At 43.0% G+C, this 23,806-nt stretch overlaps 1 protein-coding gene across 1 annotated transcript; it reads right to left on the minus strand.

The window, feature by feature from the left end:
- Positions 1-561: 561 nt before the first annotated feature.
- LOC139478895 (alpha-N-acetylglucosaminidase-like) lies at positions 562-23,609 on the minus strand. The gene is made up of 23 exons (XM_071261571.1): positions 23,537-23,609; positions 22,718-22,763; positions 21,913-22,070; positions 20,972-21,150; positions 20,425-20,572; positions 19,877-19,947; positions 18,851-19,012; positions 18,250-18,315; positions 17,228-17,291; positions 16,055-16,125; positions 14,618-14,692; positions 13,075-13,156; positions 12,572-12,721; positions 11,786-11,928; positions 11,118-11,190; positions 10,239-10,310; positions 9,280-9,374; positions 6,127-6,231; positions 5,317-5,500; positions 4,194-4,237; positions 4,018-4,075; positions 2,140-2,239; positions 562-795 (listed from the first exon to the last, which is right to left on the minus strand). Exons 1-23 carry the CDS (start codon positions 23,561-23,563, stop codon positions 641-643), a joined length of 2,328 nt encoding a protein of 775 aa, XP_071117672.1. The 5' UTR covers positions 23,564-23,609; the 3' UTR covers positions 562-640.
- Between the last annotated feature and the right edge of the window lie 197 nt (positions 23,610-23,806).

Below are 23,806 nucleotides of genomic sequence, written 5' to 3' on the forward strand. Positions count from 1 at the left end.
GTCGCGGTGTTTGGCAAGGTTGGCGGAATGCCCGTTTATAATTTCAAAATAAGTTGCTGATTTGCTAATCATATACGCAGGGTTACTTCACAATATTTTGATGATACGCACAAGTTATATTTTTGTAGCTTATCTGTAATGTTCTTTGCGTATTTGATACGCTTGGATTTTAATATACTGCGTATTTCTGAATTTCAGATGGGTATTTTACGCAAATACGCAGCTTATCTGGAGCTCTGCAACAACCATTGCTTGCTGAAGACCTATTCAAACCCGGATCTTCACGGGTCGTTTAGCACGAAGGAAATGCCCAACGCCATATCAGTCCAGCTCTTCGCGACGAAAGACTGAGCTTATCATTTTGACGCGTTGAACAGTATTTCAAACATTTCAGTATCCTTATTGCGGGATGAAATTCCGTTTTAACACATGTAGATGTTTATTACTTTGGATGGACACACCATGGTCGTGGTGCTGACAAACCTGGAATCACAATCGGGTCCAATGTGGATTCGGCCGCGGATCCTGTCGGTATCTGGGATAAAATACACAAACTTGCTATTTGTTTAATAAAGAATGTTTATTCTCACGGTGGCATCGAAATATGACACATACTGATATCATATCGTCTTCCACTCCTCTAATAGAGAGCTCGACCGAAGCGTTTGGCATATTCGTAGGAGAATCCTTCCACGGCATCCGACGACTGGACGTTGGGGAACTGCGAGAAGAACTTGGACTTGGTTTCTGGTCGGTATTTGGAATGAAACTCGATCGCCGCTGCAATAGCATTACCTATAGAAAGACGAAAATGGTATATAGCTTTAGTGATCAAAATATTTTTATATTGTAAATATTTGAGACACTATCACATGCGAATTCAACCTCGGACCGATTTGCAAAGGCTGTATAGTAGACAGGTGCGCACCTTTCCCACTAATCATGTTGATGTATATATATATACATATAACCAAATCATTTGGCGACAGGTTTGCAACACAAATAACAGATAGTTGACATTTTTTTTGGCTAACAAACGAAAACCGCTTCCCGAATAATGTGCTAGCATATCTGCAGTTTGAGTCACCCATACATTGGGCTGATTGGTTAGATCGTATCGTTCTATTTTACACAATTCAATACGTACCAGGAAAAAAGGCTAAAATCTTTGATACTATGTATTTGTGTGGATATTGTGAAGCAGTGACGTATTGGTTCACAGGCTTGATCCAGTTGGTGTGTTACAACAATCCAGGATGTTTGCAATCAATACTTCAATACTGTAGTCTCCAATCAAATATATAATTAAGTGTTCGCACAGCCGAAGTGGGTGAGTGAGTGAGTATGGTTTTACGCCGCTTTTAGCAATATTCCAGCAATATCACGGCGGGGGACACCAGAAATGGGCTTCACACATTGTACCCATGTGCGGAATCGAACTCGGGTCTTCTGCGTGACGAGCGAACGCTTTAACCACTAGGCTACCCGACCGCCCCCACAGCCGAAGTGACACGCATGTGGGCCTGCATCCTTATATCTGCAGTCTCTCACGGTTAGTAAGGGAATGAATGTTGTTTTACAAAGCAGTTAGCAATCTTCCTGCTATATTACTGGGGCCTGTACTTAATCGAGTTTGGACCAGGCAAGCCAGAGGTTGAAGGCACGAGAAACGACCAATGCCATCGCTGCACTATGACATACGATCCTTGGGGTCACACTGTCAGCATCCGATCTTCATTAGGTTCTGGATTCCCTATGAGCCTCTTATAGTTTCGGTCATCACACATAACGCGTTCCATATCATGTACGGTGATAACTCATAATCCCAATTCAACAGTGTTCCCCAATAATTCATTATATTATGGATGACCAACCATGTCTCATCTAAACGCATAGGGGTGGTAGGGTAGCCTAGTAGTTAAAGCTTTCGCTCATCATGCCGACGACCGGGTGCGATTCCCCACATTGGTACACCGTGTGAAGCCCACTTGTGGTGTCAACCGACATGGTATTGCCGGAATATTGCTAAAGCGGCATAAAACCATACTCAATCACTCGACCTCCTCCAGCATGAGGTGCAGAGAGCGCATTCAATCGCGGCGCTCTAGTCACGGTTTCTCTGATGGACGATAATCCTACCTTCGGGTTCATTAGGGAAGTCAGTCTGGTCGTAGGAGAATGGTATTTCCACCGTGTTCAACACTTCCTGGCCATACACACCACTGTTGAACGCTGTTTTCTGAAAGATATTTTATTCACTATTTCCTGATTCAAAACGCAATTATGTATCATAGAAATATAGGAAATACCAGTAATGTCAATGATAAGGGAAGTTCAAGCGATACGATATGACATTTTCTATAACGATACGTAATGATGTATCGACACGATTGGTTGAACAGTTACACTTTAATCTAAACAGAGGGACGGATGGAACCAAAACAAAAACAAACCACAGGTGGACATAGATCGATGTGACGCGACGATACTGCCAACCATTTAGCCATGGCTTTTGCGACTTCTCGCGGCCGCCCTATCACAGCGGAGTTCAGCAGTCATTGGACGTCCGGTCCACATCGTTATCGCATCTTACCACACATACTGTGTACTGGGGTCTAACTCATGCCTGAATACCACACATATTGTGTGTGTACTGGGGTCTAACTCATGCCTGAATACCACACATACTGTGTACTGGGGTCTAACTCATGCCTGAATACCACACATACTGTGTACTGGGGTCTAACTCATGCCTGAATACCACACATACTGTGTACGTGGGTCTAACTCATGCCTGAATACCACACAGTTTAGGAGTATGTAGGATAAGATATAATGACTATAAGACATTGTTCTCCATTATCCAGGTATCAGGTCTCCATTCTATTAGGATATATTCCCAGGTCCAACTCGGCGCTCAAGCTTCGTTTTATGTTCTATTCGAATGGCACCACGCTAAATATCGACGTTCAATCAAATTACATCGTTCTTTCATGAATGGAGCAAACAGCATACTTCCAGTGAGTGAGTGAGTGAGTTGGGTTAAACGTCGCTTTGAACATTATTCCAGTTATATCACGGCGTGTCAGCTTAATGTGGGAGGAAAGACTGGGTCACCCATGCCCCCTTTTACCTAGGACACATACGATGGTGTCCGGTATGTGGTCAGTGATATGCTTTCACTCTGTTACGACATTGGTGCTACATATTCATTATTATAGTGAGTGAGTTGGGTTTAACGCCGCTTTTAACATTATTCCAGTTATATCACGACGTGTCAGCTTAATGTGGGAGGAAAGCCTGAAGTGATGCAGGTCTTAGACGTTTACCACTTCGGTGAAACGCACGAGCACGGGTATAGTGCTGACAAACCTAGGAACATAATCGGGGCAAACCGGGATTTGAACCCACGATCATAGGTTTCTGGCGTGCCCAAGGGACGCAACTCTGCACAGCGAATCGCGGCGCCTTAGACGACTGGGCCACCCGTGCCCCCTCATGCTTCCAGTACTCCACTCACATTTGTGTAGATCGGAGTGCGTGAGTGAGTTGGGTTTAACATGCTTTGAATAGTTTTCCAGTTACATCACAGGTAGTCTGCTTAATGTGGGAGGAAAGCCAGATGATGCAGGTCTCAGACGTTTATCACTTTGGTGTAACCCAATAGCAGGTGTCTGGGGCTGACAACGCTCGGAATGATAGTCGGGCGAATCAGGATTCGAAAATACGACCATAGGCTTCTGTAATTCCAAAGGGGCGCAACTCTGCACCGCGAATTGCAACGTCTTAGACGATTGGCCACCCTGCCGTCTCGAAACATTGCCCAGTAGAGGCATTTTGATTGGTTGTTGACCTCAAGATCATGAGCAAGAAAATTAAATGCGTGATGTTAATAACACAAGAGATGGTGTTGATGATGTTATCTATGGTGGTGAACGGATCCAGGGTACATATCATAACGGAATGGATATACAATACCCTGGATAAGCGAGGATGACAAAGTACTGTCACACTTACCGTTTGAGTACAGTTGATTAAAGTGTTTATAAACAGTTGCCACCTTGGTTTGTAGTATCTGAAACCACATTACCAAGCATTATCAAAGTCTTCACATTTCGCAAAAACTGTTAATATACCTGATATCCATTTCAAGTAAAACAACTGAACGGATAACATCGTGCATTATTTCTCACCTATTTATCAGCCCAGACCACATTTTACAGGCATAATCCATTATCTGAAAAAGATCAAAATATAATCGATTAGGATGCATGCATCATTAATTATTTGTCATGAAGATTATATTTTCTTGTAAAATTTAACATTTCATCCCTCAATATACACCCTTCTTTAGACACCAAGAGTGAGTGAGTATGGTTTTACGCCGCTTGTAGCAATATTCCATCCATATAACGGCCGGAGACACAGGAAAATGGGCTTCACACATTGTACCCCTGTGGGGATCGAACCCCGGTCTTCTGACGAACCAACGCTTTAACCACTAGGGTAGCCACCGCCCCTTTGACACCAAGAGATTGCATAGCAGTAACTGCCGTCGAAACAAGTAACAAGCGGATCCTGGCACGTGTTGGGAACGGAAGTATCCATCGGGTTGCGTTTCCTTAAACTATTGGGCCACCCTTCCACGAAGGATTGGGGAGAGAATTGCCTAGTGGAGCGTCTGCTTCAAAAAAGGAAGGTCGGTGGTTCTATCTCTAGGCTGCTTCAGGACTTTAAGACGTTAAAAATAGTACTTATTGTCACTCTGGCGCTCCGCATTAAGGGAATAAAACAATCGGAGTCAGTATACTGTGTCTAAGCGTAGTTGGGGGCACGGGTGGCCCTGTCGTCTAAGGCGCAGCGATTCGCTGTGCAGAGCTGCGTCCCTTGGGCACGTCAGAAACCTATGATTGTCCCGGTTCGCCCCGATTATGTTTCTAGGTTTGTCAGCACCATACCCATGCTCGTGGATTTCACCGAAGTGGTAAAGGTCTGAGACCTGCATCACTTCGGGCTTTCCTCCCACATTAAGCTGACACGCCGTGATGTAACTGGAATATTGCTAAAAGTGGCGTTAAACCCAATTCACTCACTCACTCTAAGCGTGCTATCCATGTCCAACTGTGGCGTGGTATCTCAGTTCAAAAAATAAATTTCTTAGTAGACAGAATACTTTATACAAACACAGACTATAAAACAGATACAAGCCTGGACTGTTCAATAATCTTGAACGCCGATAAACCCCATTTCACCTCACCTCACCTCTACGACATGGCGTTTTCATTTCAGAGTCATTCGGGGTACTAATACACGCACCTGCCCTGTTGGTCCCCACAGAGTCACCTGGTTCCGCGAGTTGAAGTCATACAACGCCTTCTCCCAGGCTGAAGAGAAGTGTCTGGCCGCGTCACCGGTCCACGCGCCCAACAGGAAGTGAACGTCAGTAGCAAGTAGTGTGTCAAGGTCACTCAGAAGGTCGATCATCTTGGCGCCAGCAGTTCTGGGAATATTCACACATACATGTTATATATTTATTCTGTGTCTATAACAACCGAAACTTATTTGAAATATAATTCTATATATCACAATTATTGCTCAACAACATATACATGTGCCTGAAGCACTCCTTAGTCAAGTGGGCTCTTGACAAGCTTCAAGACTTGGCATCTTATCCCTGGGGGGAATACTTAAATCTATGAGTGAGTGGACGCTGTCTCACGCACCAGTCACCTTGACCGAGTTAGGACCAGCTGGGATCCTGTATGGAAATTAGATATTTATCTGTAAAACCAGATTATCTTTGTCATTAAAACAATGAGCCTAAATATTCTTTTTCAGATCACGGAATCCAGAATACCAAATGGCCGGTCCCAAAGTAAAACAGGCATTAGTGTTGTTCAAATGAGTGACTTAGTCTAACGCCACGTTGTAGAGTAGTTCAGTTGTATAACGGCTACCAGCTTGATGTGGGAGACGCGCCCTATCTCTGTGATTGGTACAATAGTCTAGCAACGAACGGAAGCAACGAAAGGAAATTATGCTTCGCAACAAATCTTGCTATCAACTATCGATGAAGAAACATGCTTGAACATATCTATATAGATACTCCATACAGCCTTGTCCTACCTAAGACTGGCTGTGTCACTCTTGTTATAGGCTGCGATGACATCAGCGTAGTATTTGATAGCGAGCACCTGCAGGCTGTTCCTCGACACATCAATCAGGTCGTACCTGAAAAACGTCCTTGTCTTCATACATGGTTGCTATATATGGTAGAGAAATTTTTCAGCTGTATGACGGCGGCCTGTAAATCATCCAGCCTGGACCAGACAATCCAGTGACCATGAGCAACGTACCCCGGCGTCGGGGTACGCTGGCACCCTATCAACCAAGTCCCCAGCCTGACGTCCCGATCCTTTAAGTCGCCTTTTACGACCGGTATAGGTTGGTGGGTGCCCATAATAACCCAGAATTCCCATGGTGTTCCTATGAAAGTAAACCTGAGGTCATTTTAGTGATGAACGTATTCACTTCGGTTGTATAGTCAGAACCAGTATCAAGGATTAGAACTAGCAGATTTGCATCGGGAATATACGAGGCCGACAACCGCCTTTTGGTACGCGGATGCGGGGGTCTATTTGGAAGGTATTCGGGACTCAGCAGTGTGTTACACGGGACGCAAAGGAAATCGTATTTGGTACGCAGATTCAACATTCTTATAAAATAACGGTGTACGTAACAAATTCCTTTATATATTATATGTTTTCGATACTTTTTCAGTAATTTAACTTCAAATCGCACCCTTGTAATACTATGACCAAGGAACGTGTTTAATAGGGTTTCGTCTGTTTTCGGCATATTATTGACTCATTCGTGACCAACTCGTGCCATCCGGGGACAAGACGCTTGGGATACACTTTGACATCTTAACACGGGAGCGGCTTCAAACAAGAACGATAACTCTTATTCTACTCGCGTCTTACAGTAAAATGTAGGCCCTGTTGTAAAAGTATTGAACCTCTCTGATATAAATACAGATTGTATCATTCTATAAAAAAAATACATTTGGTCAGCAACTACACTCCTTCATTTTTCAGCTGTCATTGCTGAATCCGCCCTTTCATAGACAGCGTTAAACACTAGTATACACATTGTATGTGTTCATTACACTTCCTTCATGAAGGGATGTCACATTCATCATGTATAGAAATATATTCTAAATACATACAAACAACATAGTATGTCAATTTTAATGTTTAAATTGGGGTTCCCAAGTAGCCCTTGCTTGTCGTTATAGCTGGGCAAGTTCGATGAATTGGTTTCTTAACATGGGGGAAATGGACAAAGGTTTACAAATATGTTATCAAGTTATTTTCACATATTAAATATTGGAAATTGTGAAATAAGGGAATATTATAAATTCGCCGACAATGGTCCAGTATTTATACCTGTCAAGGGTAAAATTTATAACGCGCACTGTACATAATCCAGGACCAGTATATCTTATTGTGCTGGTTAAGCAAACACATCTAAGGCCTTGATACCTGTATCTGTATCTACAGCAGCTTATCATCCACCCTTATCAAATCACACTTATCACGTCTACAAACGGTGGCATACAAGCTGGTCACCTATTCTTCTCCTATTGAACCTCACTCATAGACACCGTTATCATCAATGTCCTCGTCAAACTAATATGTAATTTTGTCAAGATAGCCGCAACTTAAGTCCGAAATAACAACTTTATCACCATTTAATCAGAAAATAAGATTATTTATCGTAGCTAGAAAAAGGCACAGATACGGACGAGATAGTCACACATCACTGTGGCTGACTACTAAACTCACTGCTTATTCTCTCAGTCTATCAGTTATTTGTTTGCAGATCTAGAACCAGATAATCACCCAAATATTTAATAGCAAGTAAATCTTTTTTATATTTATTTTACAAAGCACTTATCCTAATTTTGACCCTTAGAACACATCCACACTAATCCACCCATTGCTTTCAGACTTCTGATCTGAAGAAAACCATTGTTGGCACTCTCCTATATGAGGAAATCACCAGATAACTGTCCGTAGCGTTATGCAGTGATAAGTCAACATCAAAATCCCATTTACCTATCAGTGATAATTTAAGTCTCCAGTTGTCCATCGCTTTCAATTATAAGCACTAATTTGCTGTTAAGTGTTGGGTTCCATGCGTTCATTGCTAATCACCTGTCAGCGCCAATTATCTGTTGGCTCCCTTTATAAGTTTCCACTTTTGTTTGTTATCTTATTACTTTTGTTGTTCTTACAAGCAGGTACATACATACACACACACACACACACACACACACACACACACACACACACACACACACACACACACACACATATATATATATATATATATATATGTTCTCTGCCTCATAGCATTCATTTACTCGATGAAGGAGTAAGATTATACTCCGAAACTTTGTGCTCCTCATAATAAAGAAGTTGACATCCATAAACTCTCATCCTAATGTGTATCACTTCTAAATGCTTTTCAAAGACTTAATATCAAAATCGTTTATAGGGAGCAGCGCAGGTATACCGCAGCTAGGACAGGAACACGTTGCAGTGAAACGTGTTACTCCGGAAATCTCGCCATTCGGACCATCGTCTCCGGAACAGGGGACATTATTCCGTACGCATGAATTGTTCAAAGATCAAACAGATAACTTACGTGGCGACGTTACCATGTTACCATATATGGTAATGAAAATTTAAATATAAACAATTAGGAATTGGCGTCAATATTGTTGTGTTTATGGATGTACACTGAGTAGGTGTGCGAAGTGTTGACATCGGGTTTTACAATAACTCGATAAATGCAAAAAAACCATATTAGAGTCATGGTTCCACGGATCTCATCCAGGCCATTCGTGACCATTTCGATTCGGTTACGGAAAGGGGCGATTGGTGACGAATGCCATGTGCTTCGCGAAGTCATCCTGGCTCTTATTGCGGCAGCAAGCCATGCTTGCTGTAAAAGGCGACTGTGCTTGTCGTTAGAGGCGATAACGGGATCGGATGGTCAGGCTCGCTGACTTAGTTGATGTATGTCATCGTATCCCAATTGTGTGGATCGATGTTCATGATGTCAGTCACCGGATTGTCTGGCCCAGACTCGATTATTTACAGACCGCCGTCATATAGCTGAAACATTGTTGAGTGCGGCGTTAAACAAAAACCGAACACATCTTACTGACACGAATAGACGGAGCCCAGTGTAAATGTGGTGCACACTCACACAAACAGTGGTTGTCCACGGAGAGCCGTCGTTGTAAATTGGGCGGCCACCATTTTGTCCCACGCCTGGTACAGCATCTCGGGGTCGTAGCCCACCTGCACGGCGTCAACAATGAAGACATCATACGACTCAACTTTTGATAGGGATAATCAGATATATTTAGATATACACTTGACATGAGAATCCTTTTTTTGTGTATCATGAAAGGATATAAATATCTCTGTGAAAAATGGAGTAGAATGTATACACCACATCGTGCAATATCACGGTTATAACCTGATGGAACAAAACGGTTTGAATCAGGAAAACGACTGTTTGATAGTGTGACCCCTTTGACCTACTGAATAAGGCTGGTCATATCACAGGTTAGATTAGAGGCTTGAGGATCGATATTAAAGACACCATGCTCCGTTACATACTGAAACGTGTTACTCATCTCTCTGACACAACTGGTGTTCGTGACACAGAGTGGACAGTGTTGGAGACACGTTCAGTTTTGGTGTGGACGCTGTGACTGTTTAGGTCTTTCTTTAGAGTCATTTATCGTACATGTTGCCGTCACATAATCACGTGATCAGCAATGACGATGGGTCAATTGACTAAACTGCGAGCAAAAGAATGTCTAAACGTTATCAAGACGTTATTTGGCTGAAACACTGCAAAATGAAGGTCCAAACACAGCTATGATACCCGTATCAAATACACCATCATCGAATAATGTGGGTACGTACCAGAACATCTTTTTTGACCCCTGGTTTAGAAAACCCAGTTATTGTTCAATAGATAACCTGTATATATACCTGATAAATCGATTGTGAGAACATAATAATGTGACTCATCCTTTTAAAGAAACACATTCTGCAACCCCTCCCCATCACCTCCTAAAAAGTCCACCCTTACAAGAACAAACATTTCAGATTAAATGGGTTCAAGGTTGCACTTCTAAAGTGTGCTCTCACCGACTCGTGGCTGCCTATCGACGGGCGATGGATGATGGTGACCCCCGTTGACCCCGATTTGTAGACGCTTTGCTGGAGATGAACAGAAAACTCTTGATAAGGAATAATTGTATAATTCCATGCTTCAGAGTAATAATTTGTTCATATATTTAGTGTCACCCTCGTTATTATGCTTGAATATTGCTGAAACCAGCTTAAAACCATGGTTACTTATTCGCATGTCCATAGTTTGCTGAAGGTGGCTTAGTAGCGAGAAGCTACTTTTACATGTATAGATGTAGTGATTTCCAAACTCATCAAAGTCAGATCTCAGTTCTCGCTTAGCGGTAGCGAGGAACTAAGGTCTGATGTTGATGAGATTGAGTGATTTCTGGGTACGTAGGTTAGGTGAGGAGAAATGGGGTTCAACGTGACGTCCAAGTGTGTGTGTGTGTGTGCGTGCGCGCGCGCGCGCGAGTGAGTTGTGCTTAACGCCGCTTTTAACAGTATTCCAGTTATATTCCACTTCGGTGAAACCCACCGGCACGGGTATGGTGCTGACAAATCTAAAAACATAATCGGGGCGAACCGGGATTCGAACCCACAATCATAGGTTTCTGGCATGCCCAAGGGACGCAACTCTGCTCAGCGCCTGAGACGACTGGGCCACCCGTGCCCCCCAGTTTAACATGAATCTGCACTCAGACAGTATACTGACTCCAAGCCGACCATGCAGTCCTTGTTTTAGCCCATTAATGCCGAGCGTCAGGAAGGGTAATAACACTGTGCGTGCCTAGCCAATCTATCCACCAGCTACCTCACCAGTTACGTCAGGTAAATAATGCCAGGGAACATATTTTGTACTGGATTCCTCTGGGGGTATTCTCACACGACACCTACCCTGAGATAATCCCAGGCGGCGGAAGTGCTGGGGTTGCCGCCCCCGTATCGCTGTGCTTGATACTGATCTATCCTGAAAAACATGTCAGAAACGAAAATAGCATTACGTTGTCGACCTCACAAGTTCGTTTGTTTGTTGTTCAACGCTGCACTCCGCAATATTCCAGCTATATGACGTCTGTAGGTAATCGAGTGTGGACCAGACAATCCTGTGGTTGACATGGGCATCGATCTAAGTAATTGAATTACGATGACATGCATCAACCAAGTCAGCGAGCCTGAACACCCGATCCCGTTCGTCGCCTCTTACGACATGAAAATGTTGCTGAAAACCAATTCCAACCCAAATTATCGCTGGATTCACTGTAGTTACGTGAGAAAGGAATTGTGCAAATGTCCATGGAGTTAGCCTGGTTCCATTGGTTGAGTGCGCTTGCGCTACAAGGGAACCAGGCGGCTATGGATTTGGCTTCAGACATGGCGAACAACGCATGACAAGGGCGGTTCCAGCATTTTTAAAAGGGGGGAGTCCGAAATATCAATATCCTCTCTCAGTGATGCTGGATTGTCTACTACATAGTATATTTGGTTCTCAAAAAAAAAGGGGGGGTGGGGGGTGGAAGGGGGTCGGCCTATGCATGACACTCATGACGCTACGAACACCTCACCACTCCGTTGTGTTAACAGGTCCGGGTCTCCACGCCTGTTCATTCATGAACTCGTACATGATCTCGTTCTGGTTGATGCCCTCCGGGGTGAGACCCGTACCCACCATGGAGCTGTTCGGGAAGTTACGTCCCTTGAACGGACCCTGCAACACAACAGAGCAGGCTGAGATGCTGGCGGTCTCGCAGGTGAGCAGATGACCCTTGATTTTTACTGATTGCTCGTGGTGAGGGGAGTTGATTACATTAACTGTGTAAAGTGTGGAACTATTAACTGCGTGCTTGTAAAACAGTGAATTTTCATGAATAATACAGTTACAAAATAAAGCTATTACACGCAGCAATATTCCAGCTATATGACGGCGGTCTGTAAATAATCGAGTCTGGACCAGATTATCCAGGGATTGACATCATGAGCATCGATCCAAGCAATTGGGATACGATGACATGCATCAACCAAGTCAGCAAGCCTGACGACCCGATCCCGTTAGTCGCCTCTTCGACAAGCATAGTCGCTTTGTACGGCAAGCATGGTCTGCATTTCAGATGGGTATTTTACGCAAATACGCAGCTTATCTGGAGCTCTGCAACAACCATTGCTTGCTGAAGACCTATTCTATCCCGGATCTTCACGGGAGCGCCTCTTACGACAAGCATGGGTTGCTGGAGACCTATTCTACCCCGGATCTTCACTGGTCCATTTTTCAAAGATTTATTTGTGCCGTTCACTTTTGGTACCTACCATGCAGGTCTAATCGTGTTATATTAAAACAGGCACCTTAGGCTTACCTCATTGACCTTGTCCAGTTCGCCGTACATTTCGTTAAGTCCGCCAAAGTTATGCAGCATGCACCAGATGAATGGTTGCCCGTAGTAGGACTCCGTTCGGGAGAAGATCGGAGACTGCTCGGAGTACAGGTCCAGTATGATCATCTTGCCCTGTTGATTGATTGGTTGATTGATTGGTTGATTGATTGGTTGATTGATTGGAAGGGTTGATGGTTGGTTGTTGCTTTTCTTTTTAAGTGAGTGGGGGAGACCGAAAACCCAAACCACACAGGACGGCCATTGTGACCACACAATTCAAATTCGTATCGCCTCATATTACAAACGTAATAATTATTGGAATACATGAGATCACTCTGCTCCGACAGTCCTATGTAATCATAAATAATTATGTATATCATCTTGTATTGTGTTGACGAAACATACATTTATTAAGTAACGATGGCGTAACAATGCCCCGACTCCACCGTAAGGTAAGACATGTAATATTATTAAATGTGAATTACCCGTGGTACTGCAGTAAGAAGGGCCTTGATTTGAGGGTCCTTCCAGAAATTTCCATTCACAAACAGCCAGCCCTGCATCAGCCTGTGGATAAGTGCAAGACCAGTTCCATCTATAAGGCACTCATTAAATTTTCGTTGTGTTCATTGTAATTCCTGCATTCTGATTAGCTGTATTGGCCACGTGTTATTCCATTCATTTTCCAATGAATGTAAAAAATTAAGTCACGCCCACCGAAGCGGACTACTTTTATTACTACGTACAGAATGTCGGGGAATCCCAATATTACATTCTGTTCGGGAGAGTATCGCCATGCACAGGACATTTAGCAAAATTCATGCATATTCATTATCCAATAACCCCTTGAAGCCGAAGGCCGAGAAGGAATGAAACAGCAAACGTGCAGGTTCGCTCTCCTGTTTTTTGTCCACTTTGTGGGGTTCCACAAATTTCAGGTTTCATTTCTAACCCGCATTTTTCCAACTGTGTCTTCCCGTTCTCAGGGAACTATTGTTTAACTCTGGCGGTAACTGATCATGATTTGAAACAGCCGCCATATTTGTTCGGGTTCGCTACAGTCTGACTGTTGCAGTTCTTCTCACCTCTTGCCTTGATTGACAGGTCCTATAAACCTTGTTTTGATCCTACTCTCCATTGATTGGCTACTGACTTTGTGGGCGTGTCAAGTTGGGTGCATTTAATTAACAATGACCTGATTCATGTCACGCCACAGTATGTATTCCTACACCTGGAATGTTTACCAATCTCGTCATTCGTGTATGCTTTGATATGTACAACTGTTTGGTTAAACTATTGTACATGTTTTCCTTGTCAAATTTACTTATAAGGGTTGACTGTGGAGTTTTTTCGGTTCAATGAGGTATGAATCGAAAAACGGATATGCAAAGTTTTGTGAAGTGTATTAAGACGGTCGTAGAGACCCAATCAAAGTGTTGATGGTGTACAAACACCTTCAGTACTGGCAGATCTTCAGTGCTTTATGTATCATGTTTCATCGAACATCAATATATTACGTGTGATGTAAATATACAGCAACACATAACACACGCCTCACTTTCCTCCCTTGATATCACGCTGGACATGAATAGGTCGTATTTGCACAAAACCATCTTAAGGCTACATACGACACATTGGCATCTGAAAATTTGGGTGTTGCATAGAATCACGGTCGCTTTGTGCAAATGCCTTGTGCGTAAGTCGAACAATATGACGTGACGTTACTTGATACGTCAAGCGTTCGATTCGACCGTGTGACGACCAATTTACATCGTTGCCGTCACTAAAGCGCGTCACCAGGCATGATGTGCAGAATTCTGAGATGAGAGGAAACTTTTTAATTGAAACATACAAACGAAACCATATAAAAATGCAGCCTTGTTCCTGGATATGCTGCGCTGGCGCTGCACTGACAGTGTAGCGCCCGCGCAGCAGGGCCAGGGAACCAGACTGAAAAAAACGCTTTTTCCATTTTTATGTATTATGCCAGTGTGAAAGTACTGGGTATATAGATACTATTGCCCTCACCAAATGGCCTGGGAGTCTCCAGCCATCATTGCATTATACACTCCTCGTGCTGCTGATGCCAAGTACGCAGGGTCGCTGAAAACAAATATATACATTATATTCCTATATATGCTACTCAAAGGTTAAGGACCGCCCGTTTCATGGCATGACAGACTAACTATAGTAATGTTATACAGCTAGTTTTAAGTGTAAAAGTTAACAAAATGTACATATAGATTTATATAAGTTGTAAGCATAAAGAAATATAAAGTTAACAGTAAAACCATCAAAACGAAACCTGATGGTCTACCACAGCCGGGACATTGAGGTGACACAAAAACGTATACACATAAAAGTAGCTGTGTGACAGTAGTATGGAAGAATCGGGTTGTCTTTAACTTCTATTGAATGGTATATACATGTACATGGTATTAACACAGCAGGCGCCTATAATCAAAACCTCGATGTCAAACAAGCCCGCGAGACAGCCATAAGCGTTGTCAATGTCTATTCGGCATGCTGGCATACTTACTGTTTTCAGATACATATTTACGAGTGAGTACGGTTTTACGCCTCTTTTAGCAACATGCCAGCAATACACCAGAAATTGGCTTCACACATTGCACCCATGTGGGGAATCGAACCCGGGTCTTCGGCGTGACGAGCGAGCGCTTTAACCACTAGGCTACCCCACTGCCCCAGATACAGATTATGTCTACTATTTGTTCCGTACTGTTTCTCTCAAAATCTGATTGTGTAGGGTTCGATCTCAACAGCAAAGGAAATATGTTCATGTTAACGGATGGCAATTGCATATGGAAATCTTTGACATGAGGTTATACGAGGGGCGTTCAATAAGTTTTGCAACTTCAATATAAGACCAAGTCGCAGAATATCTTTTGCACTTTTATTTTTCAATATAATCTTCATTCACCTCAATACACTTATTCCATTTGTCTTCAAGCTTTTAATACCACTTTTATAGAAATACGCGGATTGGCCCTCTAACCACGCCTCTGTGGCAGCCTTTATGTCCTCGTCATCCTGGAAGCGTCTTCCACGTAGGGCAGATTTCATTTGCCGGAACAGGAAATAGTCACTGGGGGCTAAGTGTGGGCTGTAGGGTGGGTGATTTAACTGTATGGTTCCTTTGTCTCAGATCATAATTTGATACACACTGAATATACAGCTCAGTAAGTTAGGTTAAAATGGACTATCTCAACCTCGTGTGTTTTGATATCAAATAAATTTATATCAACACGAGTCGATAAAACTCCGAGGCTTTACTTATCATTCAAACTTTTCAGTATGTAAACAGTAATAACTAGCGCCTTGACTGTAAAAGTTACTGTAAATCAGTTAACGTCTTTTTGTATAACGCGGCCGGGGATCGAACCACAGACGTTCACACTGCCCCACGAAGGCGGTCTGCAACTGAGCACTCTAATGCACACTTACCTGGACGCGGGAGTCATCTCATTGAAACTATCCGCGTTGTAGATGTGATCAATGCCGAACTCGTCCTCCATCTGTGGACAAACCGCGGGGGAAATAGACTGGTACCATGTATCTGGGTATGCTGCGCTTAACTGTTGGTGTCACTGTCAGGGTAAGCTAAGCCAATAAAGCGCAGCCTGGTTCCCTGAGTATGCTGCGCTTAACTTTCGTTGTCACTGTCAGGGTAGGGCCAGCGCAGCATACCCAGGGAACCAGGCTGCGCTTTATTGGCTTAGCTTACGATCACAGGTTTCTGGCGAGCTCAAGGGACATGCTCTGCGCGGCGAATTGCGGCGCCTTCAAAACTGGGTCACCCATGCCCCCTTTTACCTAGGACACATACGATGGTGTGCGGTATGTGGTCAGTGATATGCTTTTAATCTGTTACGACATTTGTGCTACATAGTCATTATTATAGATAGAAATACCAAGTAGAAATAGAAATGACTACCATGTGCACGGACTGTTCACATTTCGCAAACAACAAAATAGTCCGGTCATGAGATATGCAAAGTAGCCTGTGACAGTGATGAACTTGGATCATCTCTGTGAATGAGTTGCAAATACAGGTAGTCGCTATTATTTATTGCTTAGATCTGGCTTATGATATATTATTAAAAGTCTTTCCATATAAAGTCTTCGATTGGCATTTAGAAGTTGGTAGAACATGAATACAAGACACTTTTTTATGGATAGCAACTTCTTTGTCACGACGTTTCAGAGCTACTTCTTGCTCCTTGGCCAGGCGAATGTTGAGTAAGTGATGTATCTTTGTTGCACAACACAAGCTGTTATCTTTGTGCATTAATCATCAATCCTATGTCATTGGCCTTGTCTTTATATTGTTTTCTTTATATGTTTATACTCAGCCTTCACCTGACGAAGGCGCAGGAAGTAGCTCTGAAACGTCGTGACTAAAAGAAGTTGCTATCCATAAAAAGAGTCATGTATTAATCTTTCCATATATATTTAGCAATCTTAGAATGAGATTCAAGAAGGAAATTAACACAAAATTATGATAACCTCCAATAATATGGCTGAATGTGCATGTTTTCAAAATATCCGAACAGACGGCCCGACATAATAGCCTTTTCTAAACAAGATTGAAACCAATAAAATATGAGTGAAACATACAGCCTTGATGAACTTCGAACCAATTGTAGTAAAAAGGGGGTCATTGAAATCCAGCAGATAGGTTCTGAAAGAAAAGCGCCAAAAAACATTTCCATAATCATTAAAAAGCTCATAGTCCATTGTACAATTCCGAGTATTTTACAAGCATGTGTTTATGATTCTATATCTCATAGTGATGATACCAGGCGAAAATTTGCTAAACCGAAGAGATTGCAGCAGACATCATGTCATGGAAATGTCCTCCCCATGTCTACCATTAAACGTCTTGAAAGCTTTACTGAAACCTTGGATCTTGTCACCCAGGCTCCGGGATCTTATTTTGTCTTATTTGTCTTAAGATTTAGACCTAAGACCAAATTTTGTCTTAAAACGGGGTTCACGAAGCTCATTCTATGAGAATAGTCAGAGTTGGCTGCCGCTTGGGCCACTCCAACATCCTGAGGGTTTCACCGTGAAAAGTTAGTTTTACAGTTTGTTGTTTAACGCCGTAAAAGGCGATTATGCTTGTAAAAGGCGACTAACGGGATCGGGTTGTCACTGACTTGGTTGATGCATGTCATCGTATCCCAGTTGCGTAGATCGATGCTCACGATGTCAATCACTCGATTATTTACAGACCGCCGTCATATAGCTGGAATATTGCTGAGTGCGGCGTTAACGAAGAAACGAACCTCCCCTGCCTTTTTCAGCAAAATAGGGGTGGTACCTAACCATATAGCAATCACATAGCGGATGGGAGACCAAGCATATACGTCAGAAATCTTTCTCATTCTGAGAATTGTTTTTTTAAGTATCGTGTTCCTTATCGGCCCTATTGCCCGACCCGACTCCTCGATTTCAGAAAAATTGTGATTTTGGAAAGGAAATTATTTTGGTGTCACGCCTTGACGTCAATGTTATACAACATTGTGGAAAGGCGATTATTATTATGTTATATTTCTAAAATTGGTGACTTTATAAACAAAACTGCAAATATCTGGGGGAGAGAACCTGCATTCATGCAGACATTTGAAGAAACTTACTCTGAATAATTAGCATTGAAGTTAGCCCAGCTCCCGAGTCGAGTTACATTGGCCTTGGGGAACACCCTGAAAAAGGAACGAGTGTTGCCCTGCTGTAGATAACGTCTCCAAAGAGATGTGTTCGATGAACTTCGTTTTACACAATAACCACGACACTTTGACGTTAATTTTCAGCAAGCCGCGTAAGCGTTATTTAGGGTTAAAACACAAGTGTTTTAATGAGCACCTGGCAGCTAAACAATCACTGTGTGTTGTTCACATTAAAGAACACGTGTGTAAGTACCATGATCCCAACAAACGAACACAAACACACACACACACACACACACACACACACACACACACACACACACACACACACACACACACACACACACACACACACACACATCCAATCAAATTGAGAAGCACGACGTTATAGTCGAGGAGATGTCTTCGTTATGCATTTGAAGACGCCTTATTCAATTTCAGAATAAATTACATGTTATCGAACAGTTATTTTGTTCCGTTAGTATAGAAACAGAAGTAGTACGTAAGTGCTTTCATTAAAAGAATTCTCATTTAAGAACGTATAAATGTTTTGCCAAAAGCCGAGGTTTACCTTGTAATGGCGGCTGGCACATGTCCGGCAAACCCCGGAAGTACTGGAATAATGCCAAGTGACCTCATCCGGTCCAGTATTTTGTGCTGGAGAGCCAACTGTCTGTCCATCCAGTATTCGGGCAGAGGACCGCCCCAGCCACGTATGTTTCCCATTCTTGCCCTATTTTCAGAAAATGAAATGTGATAAACCGATTTGTGGTTGATTTGATAAGGATAATATACCTTGTGAGTGAATCTAGCATACAATTGCTTGAACCAACGTGACCACTTCTTAGGATGAATCAGATCTTCTCAACAAATTAGGGTGTAATCATTGGAAACAAAGATGTGATGTTTCAGCTTCATTGGTCCAGTGGTTACTGAGATGGTGATGGTGATAGTTATTGTGCATGGAAGTGCATTTTGAAAAAAGAAAATTAAGTGAATTGTCAAAAAACACGGGTCTAATCAGGATCATATCAGATATTACAAACAAACCGGAACGTATGTACTTACCCCCACTACTAACTACATATATACCAAATTTAATTTAATTTACATTTTGAACGGAACTGGCTCAGAAAATTAATATCAGAAGTTCAAATTTCCAGTCTGGGCGAAGGTCAAAGTCAAAGTGTAAGATATGGCAAAAAAACACCCAGAACATATATATTGAGCTCTACTTCTACACATGTACCAACTTTCATTCCCCAAATGGCTTAGTAATGACTATACATAAATTTTACAATACGGCTGCCGCGGCCACAATGAATCGGATTCGAACCTCTTCAACAAATTGGGCTTTCATAATTGGTTCCGTGGTTTTTGAGCGGAAGATGTGAACGAGGCACAACCAACAGACAGGCAGCAATATAAGCTCACTTTACGTTCTGCCGGGTAAGCTAAACATGTGGTCGTCGTATTCACAGTCATCGTTCTCGTCTACACCATTCTCGATACCGAGGATAGTCAGCATGTGTCATTATATCTTCTACCAAAGGGATATGAAGTAAATCATTAACCTTGATGAAAGATAAATTCCTACCAAGCTAAGAATGCTGGTCCGCCGAAATGAGCCTCCATATCTTGTATCGTGAAGCCCATTGACAGATAGACCTAAATATCAGAAGGTATTAAAATATATTAATCGTAGATAGAGACGCATTGTACTTCAAAGTCTCTACAACAAAGTAGTTTAAACAATCCAAGTTAATGGCTTACGAAACAACCTCTTGTTTTGTGAAGGCCAATGACAGGTTGATACAATCCAAGGCCATCCGTTTTACCTAACCCTGGGAGAAGGAGTCCTGTCCTGTAAAGGCCAAGGGCAGGTTGATGTCCTGCAAGGCCATCCAGTCTACTTACCCACTGGAAGATGGCCTCCTGTCCTGTAAAGGCCAAGGGCAGGTTGATACCCTGCAAGGCCATCCAGTCTACTTACCCTCTGGAAGATGGCCTCCTGTCCTGTAAAGGCCAAGGGCAGGTTGATGCCCTGCAAGGCCATCCAGTCTACTTACCCTCTGGAAGATGGCCTCCTGTCCCGTGAAGGCCAAGGGCAGGTTGATGCCCTGCAAGGCCATCTAGTCTACTTACCCTCTGGAAGATGGCCTCCTGTCCTGTAAAGGCCAAGGGCAGGTTGATGCCCTGCAAGGCCATCCAGTCTATGTGACGTTCCCACTGGTCCCAATCTGACCAGGCGAAGGAGTAGCTGACGGTGCAGACGTTTTGGTAGTACCGAAACCTGTACATTGATGATGTGAGGTGAGGTGAAATGGGGTTTAACTGAGTAACATGGGGTCGCGTTTAAGCTTACTGTGAGTGAGTGAGTTTGGTTTTACGCCGCTTTTAGCAATATTCCAGCAATATCACCAGAAATGGGCTTCACACATTGTACCCATGTCGGGAATCGAACCCGGGTCTTCGGCGTGACGAGCTAACGCTTTAACCACCGCCCCTAAGCTTACTTTGTGTGCATGTGTGCGTATTGCTTGGAAAGAATATTGGTCTTTTTTATATATATATTTGTATTTCATTTTCCATACCGCTTGAATATCCTTATCTGAAGTAACTGTAATGTACAGTAGATATGCGTCCAGCTCTGAGACATTTCAAGTGGAAAGTCCACCAGGCTTCTTTTTACCTGTCATTGGAGGTAACTGTCACCATGGAAACTTTAGGTAATACTGTTGGCAGGGCGACCTGTTGTCCCGCCCAGGTGAACTGCCCCCCACAGTAGTACTTGAGGTAGTAGTAGAAGCCCATGGCGACCGCCACACCACTGGTCCCTGTGATGGACAGCTTAGATCCCGACTGCACTAGCTGAAACCAGGGGTTCAGACTATTGGTTACTCTGAACACGACTGGCCATTTCTGCTGAAAATAAGCACCCTGAACACGATAGGCCATTTCTGCTGAAAATAGACACTCTGAACACGATCGTGCATTTCTGCTGAAAACACGATCGGCCATTCCGCGATTACGGAAAGGATCGAGATTTGCCGATCGAACCATTGGCGTCACCTTGAGCATTTGAGGTCCTAACGACGAATGCATAAAGTGCATGTGGGTGAATGAGTTTAATGGATGGGTATAATGCCGATTTGTATTACAGTTGTATTACAGCGTGTCAGCTTGATGTGAGAACAAAACCCGAAGTGATGGAGGTTTTTACCACTCTGGTGTAACCCACGAGCACAGGCTTGGTGACCACAGACCAAAGATCTTAATCAGAACCAATGACAGGATCTGCTGCTGTTATTTATTAGTCTTAGTGTTTTAGCTCAAAATCTGTTTTTCTGAGGTAAGAACATTGGGCAACGCAAGAACGTTGGTCGACAACGATTGAAGATCATTTTGGTCTTCATTAAACCAAACTGACAACTGAATTACTGTTGAACGCATCTTCCCGAGGCAAGGATGGTAACTGACTATAAAAGCCCAGTTGTCCAGTTAACGCCCTTGCCTGGGGAAAATGTGTTGAAAGCGTCGTCCAACCAAACTGACTGACTCCCGAGGATGACACCCACTACATGGCGTTGCTGTATAAGACGATGACGACAGTGACATGTAAACGCTACTCACAGTAAAGGTGTCCCTGTCTGCTGGGCCGCTGCTGGGGTCGACATTGATGTCAAAGTCCGAGCGTCTATCCCCCACGACCCTCATGATGAGTTCCGTGGCCGCCCGGGCCTGGACATCCGCCGGCGTGCGACTCCGTAGATGGTCGAGTGAGGAGAACTCTGTGGAACCCAAGGGTAAGGACGCCTCTGAATCACAGTTTAACGCGGGGAGGTGGTGTCAACGTTATGGGATGGTGTATTGACTCACAGCTGGACCACATACAAAATAGTTGGTATACATTTTAATAAGCATAATTTGTATTATTACCGATGTGAGCGTTTGGGATGTTTTTTCTTTGCATATACGCAGATCCAGATCGGGTGGGGTGCAGGGTGCCGTTGCACAAAGGGAACTTAGCGCTAAACTGATCGTAACTCCCATACCTAAACATAGGCGTACAAAGATACGAGGGGCGTTCAATAAGTTTTTCTACTCCAATATAAGACCAAGTCGCAGAATATCTTTTGCACTTATATTTTCAATATTTTCAATATAATCTCCATTATATGCAAAACTTATTGAACGCCCCTCGCTGTAACGCAAAATATAGCAATTTGTTGATTGACAAACGCAAACTGTTTACCGCATTATGTACAGGCCCCTTGGTCATTTAGTGCGCCACAACCCCATCCTTTTCCAGAAAGCTGGATCTGCTTAGGATTGGTTTGATATACCACGATTATATACAGCGTTAAGTTCGCTAAATTATGTTCTATTATTCTACGAGTTGGTAAAATGAAAACTTCCACAGCTCATTCACACATACCGATCGCACCGGTTAGCTGAACCATAGACAGTGCAAGGACCAAAGTCTGTGAAAAGAATGAATGTATAATTTGAATGAAATCGTGTCAGTAAATCACAACAAATACCATATTTCTTACCGAAATGAAATGAGCTTCAGAATATGATGTCAATAGATGAGTCTAATTATTACGACAGACCAGAGGTCTCTTCCTGTGTGACCTACTGAAAGAGATAGGGAGCACGGTTTCAAAGCTGTCTATGACAGGTAATTCGCTGTGCAGAGTTGCGTCCCTTCGGCATGCCGGAACATGTGAACGCGCGTTCGAATCTGAAACGCCCACTGATTCTATTCCAGAGTTTTCGGCACAATGGTTTGTTTGTATGTTGTTTAACGCCATACTCAACAATATTCCAGCAAAATGATTGCGGTCTGTAAATAATCGAGTCTTGACCAGACAACCCAGTGATTGACATCATGAACATCGATCCACGCAATGGGGATACGATAACATGCATCAACCAAGTTATCAAGCCTGACCACAGAGCAGAATATTACCGTACAAGATTCAGATTCAAATCAGTGTTTGTAAGTCAATGTCGAAGCTATCCAACGTACAAGGAATAGCAGTTATTGGGCAGACGTCTGCATGACAAGAATAACGGAGTGCATGAGACGCCACCACCATCAGGGCCGGGACACTAACAATGGACTTCACGCATTGTCCTTATCAGCATATGCAACATTAACTACATATAAATGCTATAAGTGTTCACGGTTTGTATAGATACGTCACACCATATGGTAGGAGCGTAAATGTCTGAATTATATCCAACTTACCTTCAGTGAAGCCATATCTCGAGCCATTTTAAAGCTCAGGAGATTTAAATAATGCTTTCTAAGCAAATCGTAATCCGGTTATGTCTACGTCACGTGACCAGACCTGGTGTTTATGTGTGTTATCAATCTGGGTTATACAGCAGTGAAATGACCCATGGTTCCGTGGATGATTGTCCAATATTCAGCCCTGCTTGGACTATATTTTCCGACTTCAAAATATCGTCAACTCAACGATACGTGAAAGATCCTAATTCGATTAGTTATTAACCT

The sequence above is a fragment of the Haliotis cracherodii genome, unplaced genomic scaffold, assembly GCF_022045235.1.
Source record: "Haliotis cracherodii isolate W230 unplaced genomic scaffold, xgHalCrac1.p SCAF_4, whole genome shotgun sequence".
In the NCBI taxonomy this organism is placed as follows: domain Eukaryota; kingdom Metazoa; phylum Mollusca; class Gastropoda; order Lepetellida; family Haliotidae; genus Haliotis; species Haliotis cracherodii.

What these genes read in the sequence shown, in the direction of transcription:
- LOC139478895 (XM_071261571.1), bottom strand. Translation starts at nt 23,563, where the DNA reads ATGGCTCGAGATATGGCTTCACTGAAG. An exon ending in GGAGACTCCCAGGCCATTTG is followed by an intron (nt 13,157 to 14,617) that starts GTGAGGGCAATA and finishes ACTTATCCACAG; the next exon opens with GCTGATGCAGGGCTGGCTGT. An exon ending in CCGCCTGGGATTATCTCAGG is followed by an intron (nt 10,311 to 11,117) that starts GTAGGTGTCGTG and finishes GTTCATCTCCAG; the next exon opens with CAAAGCGTCTACAAATCGGG.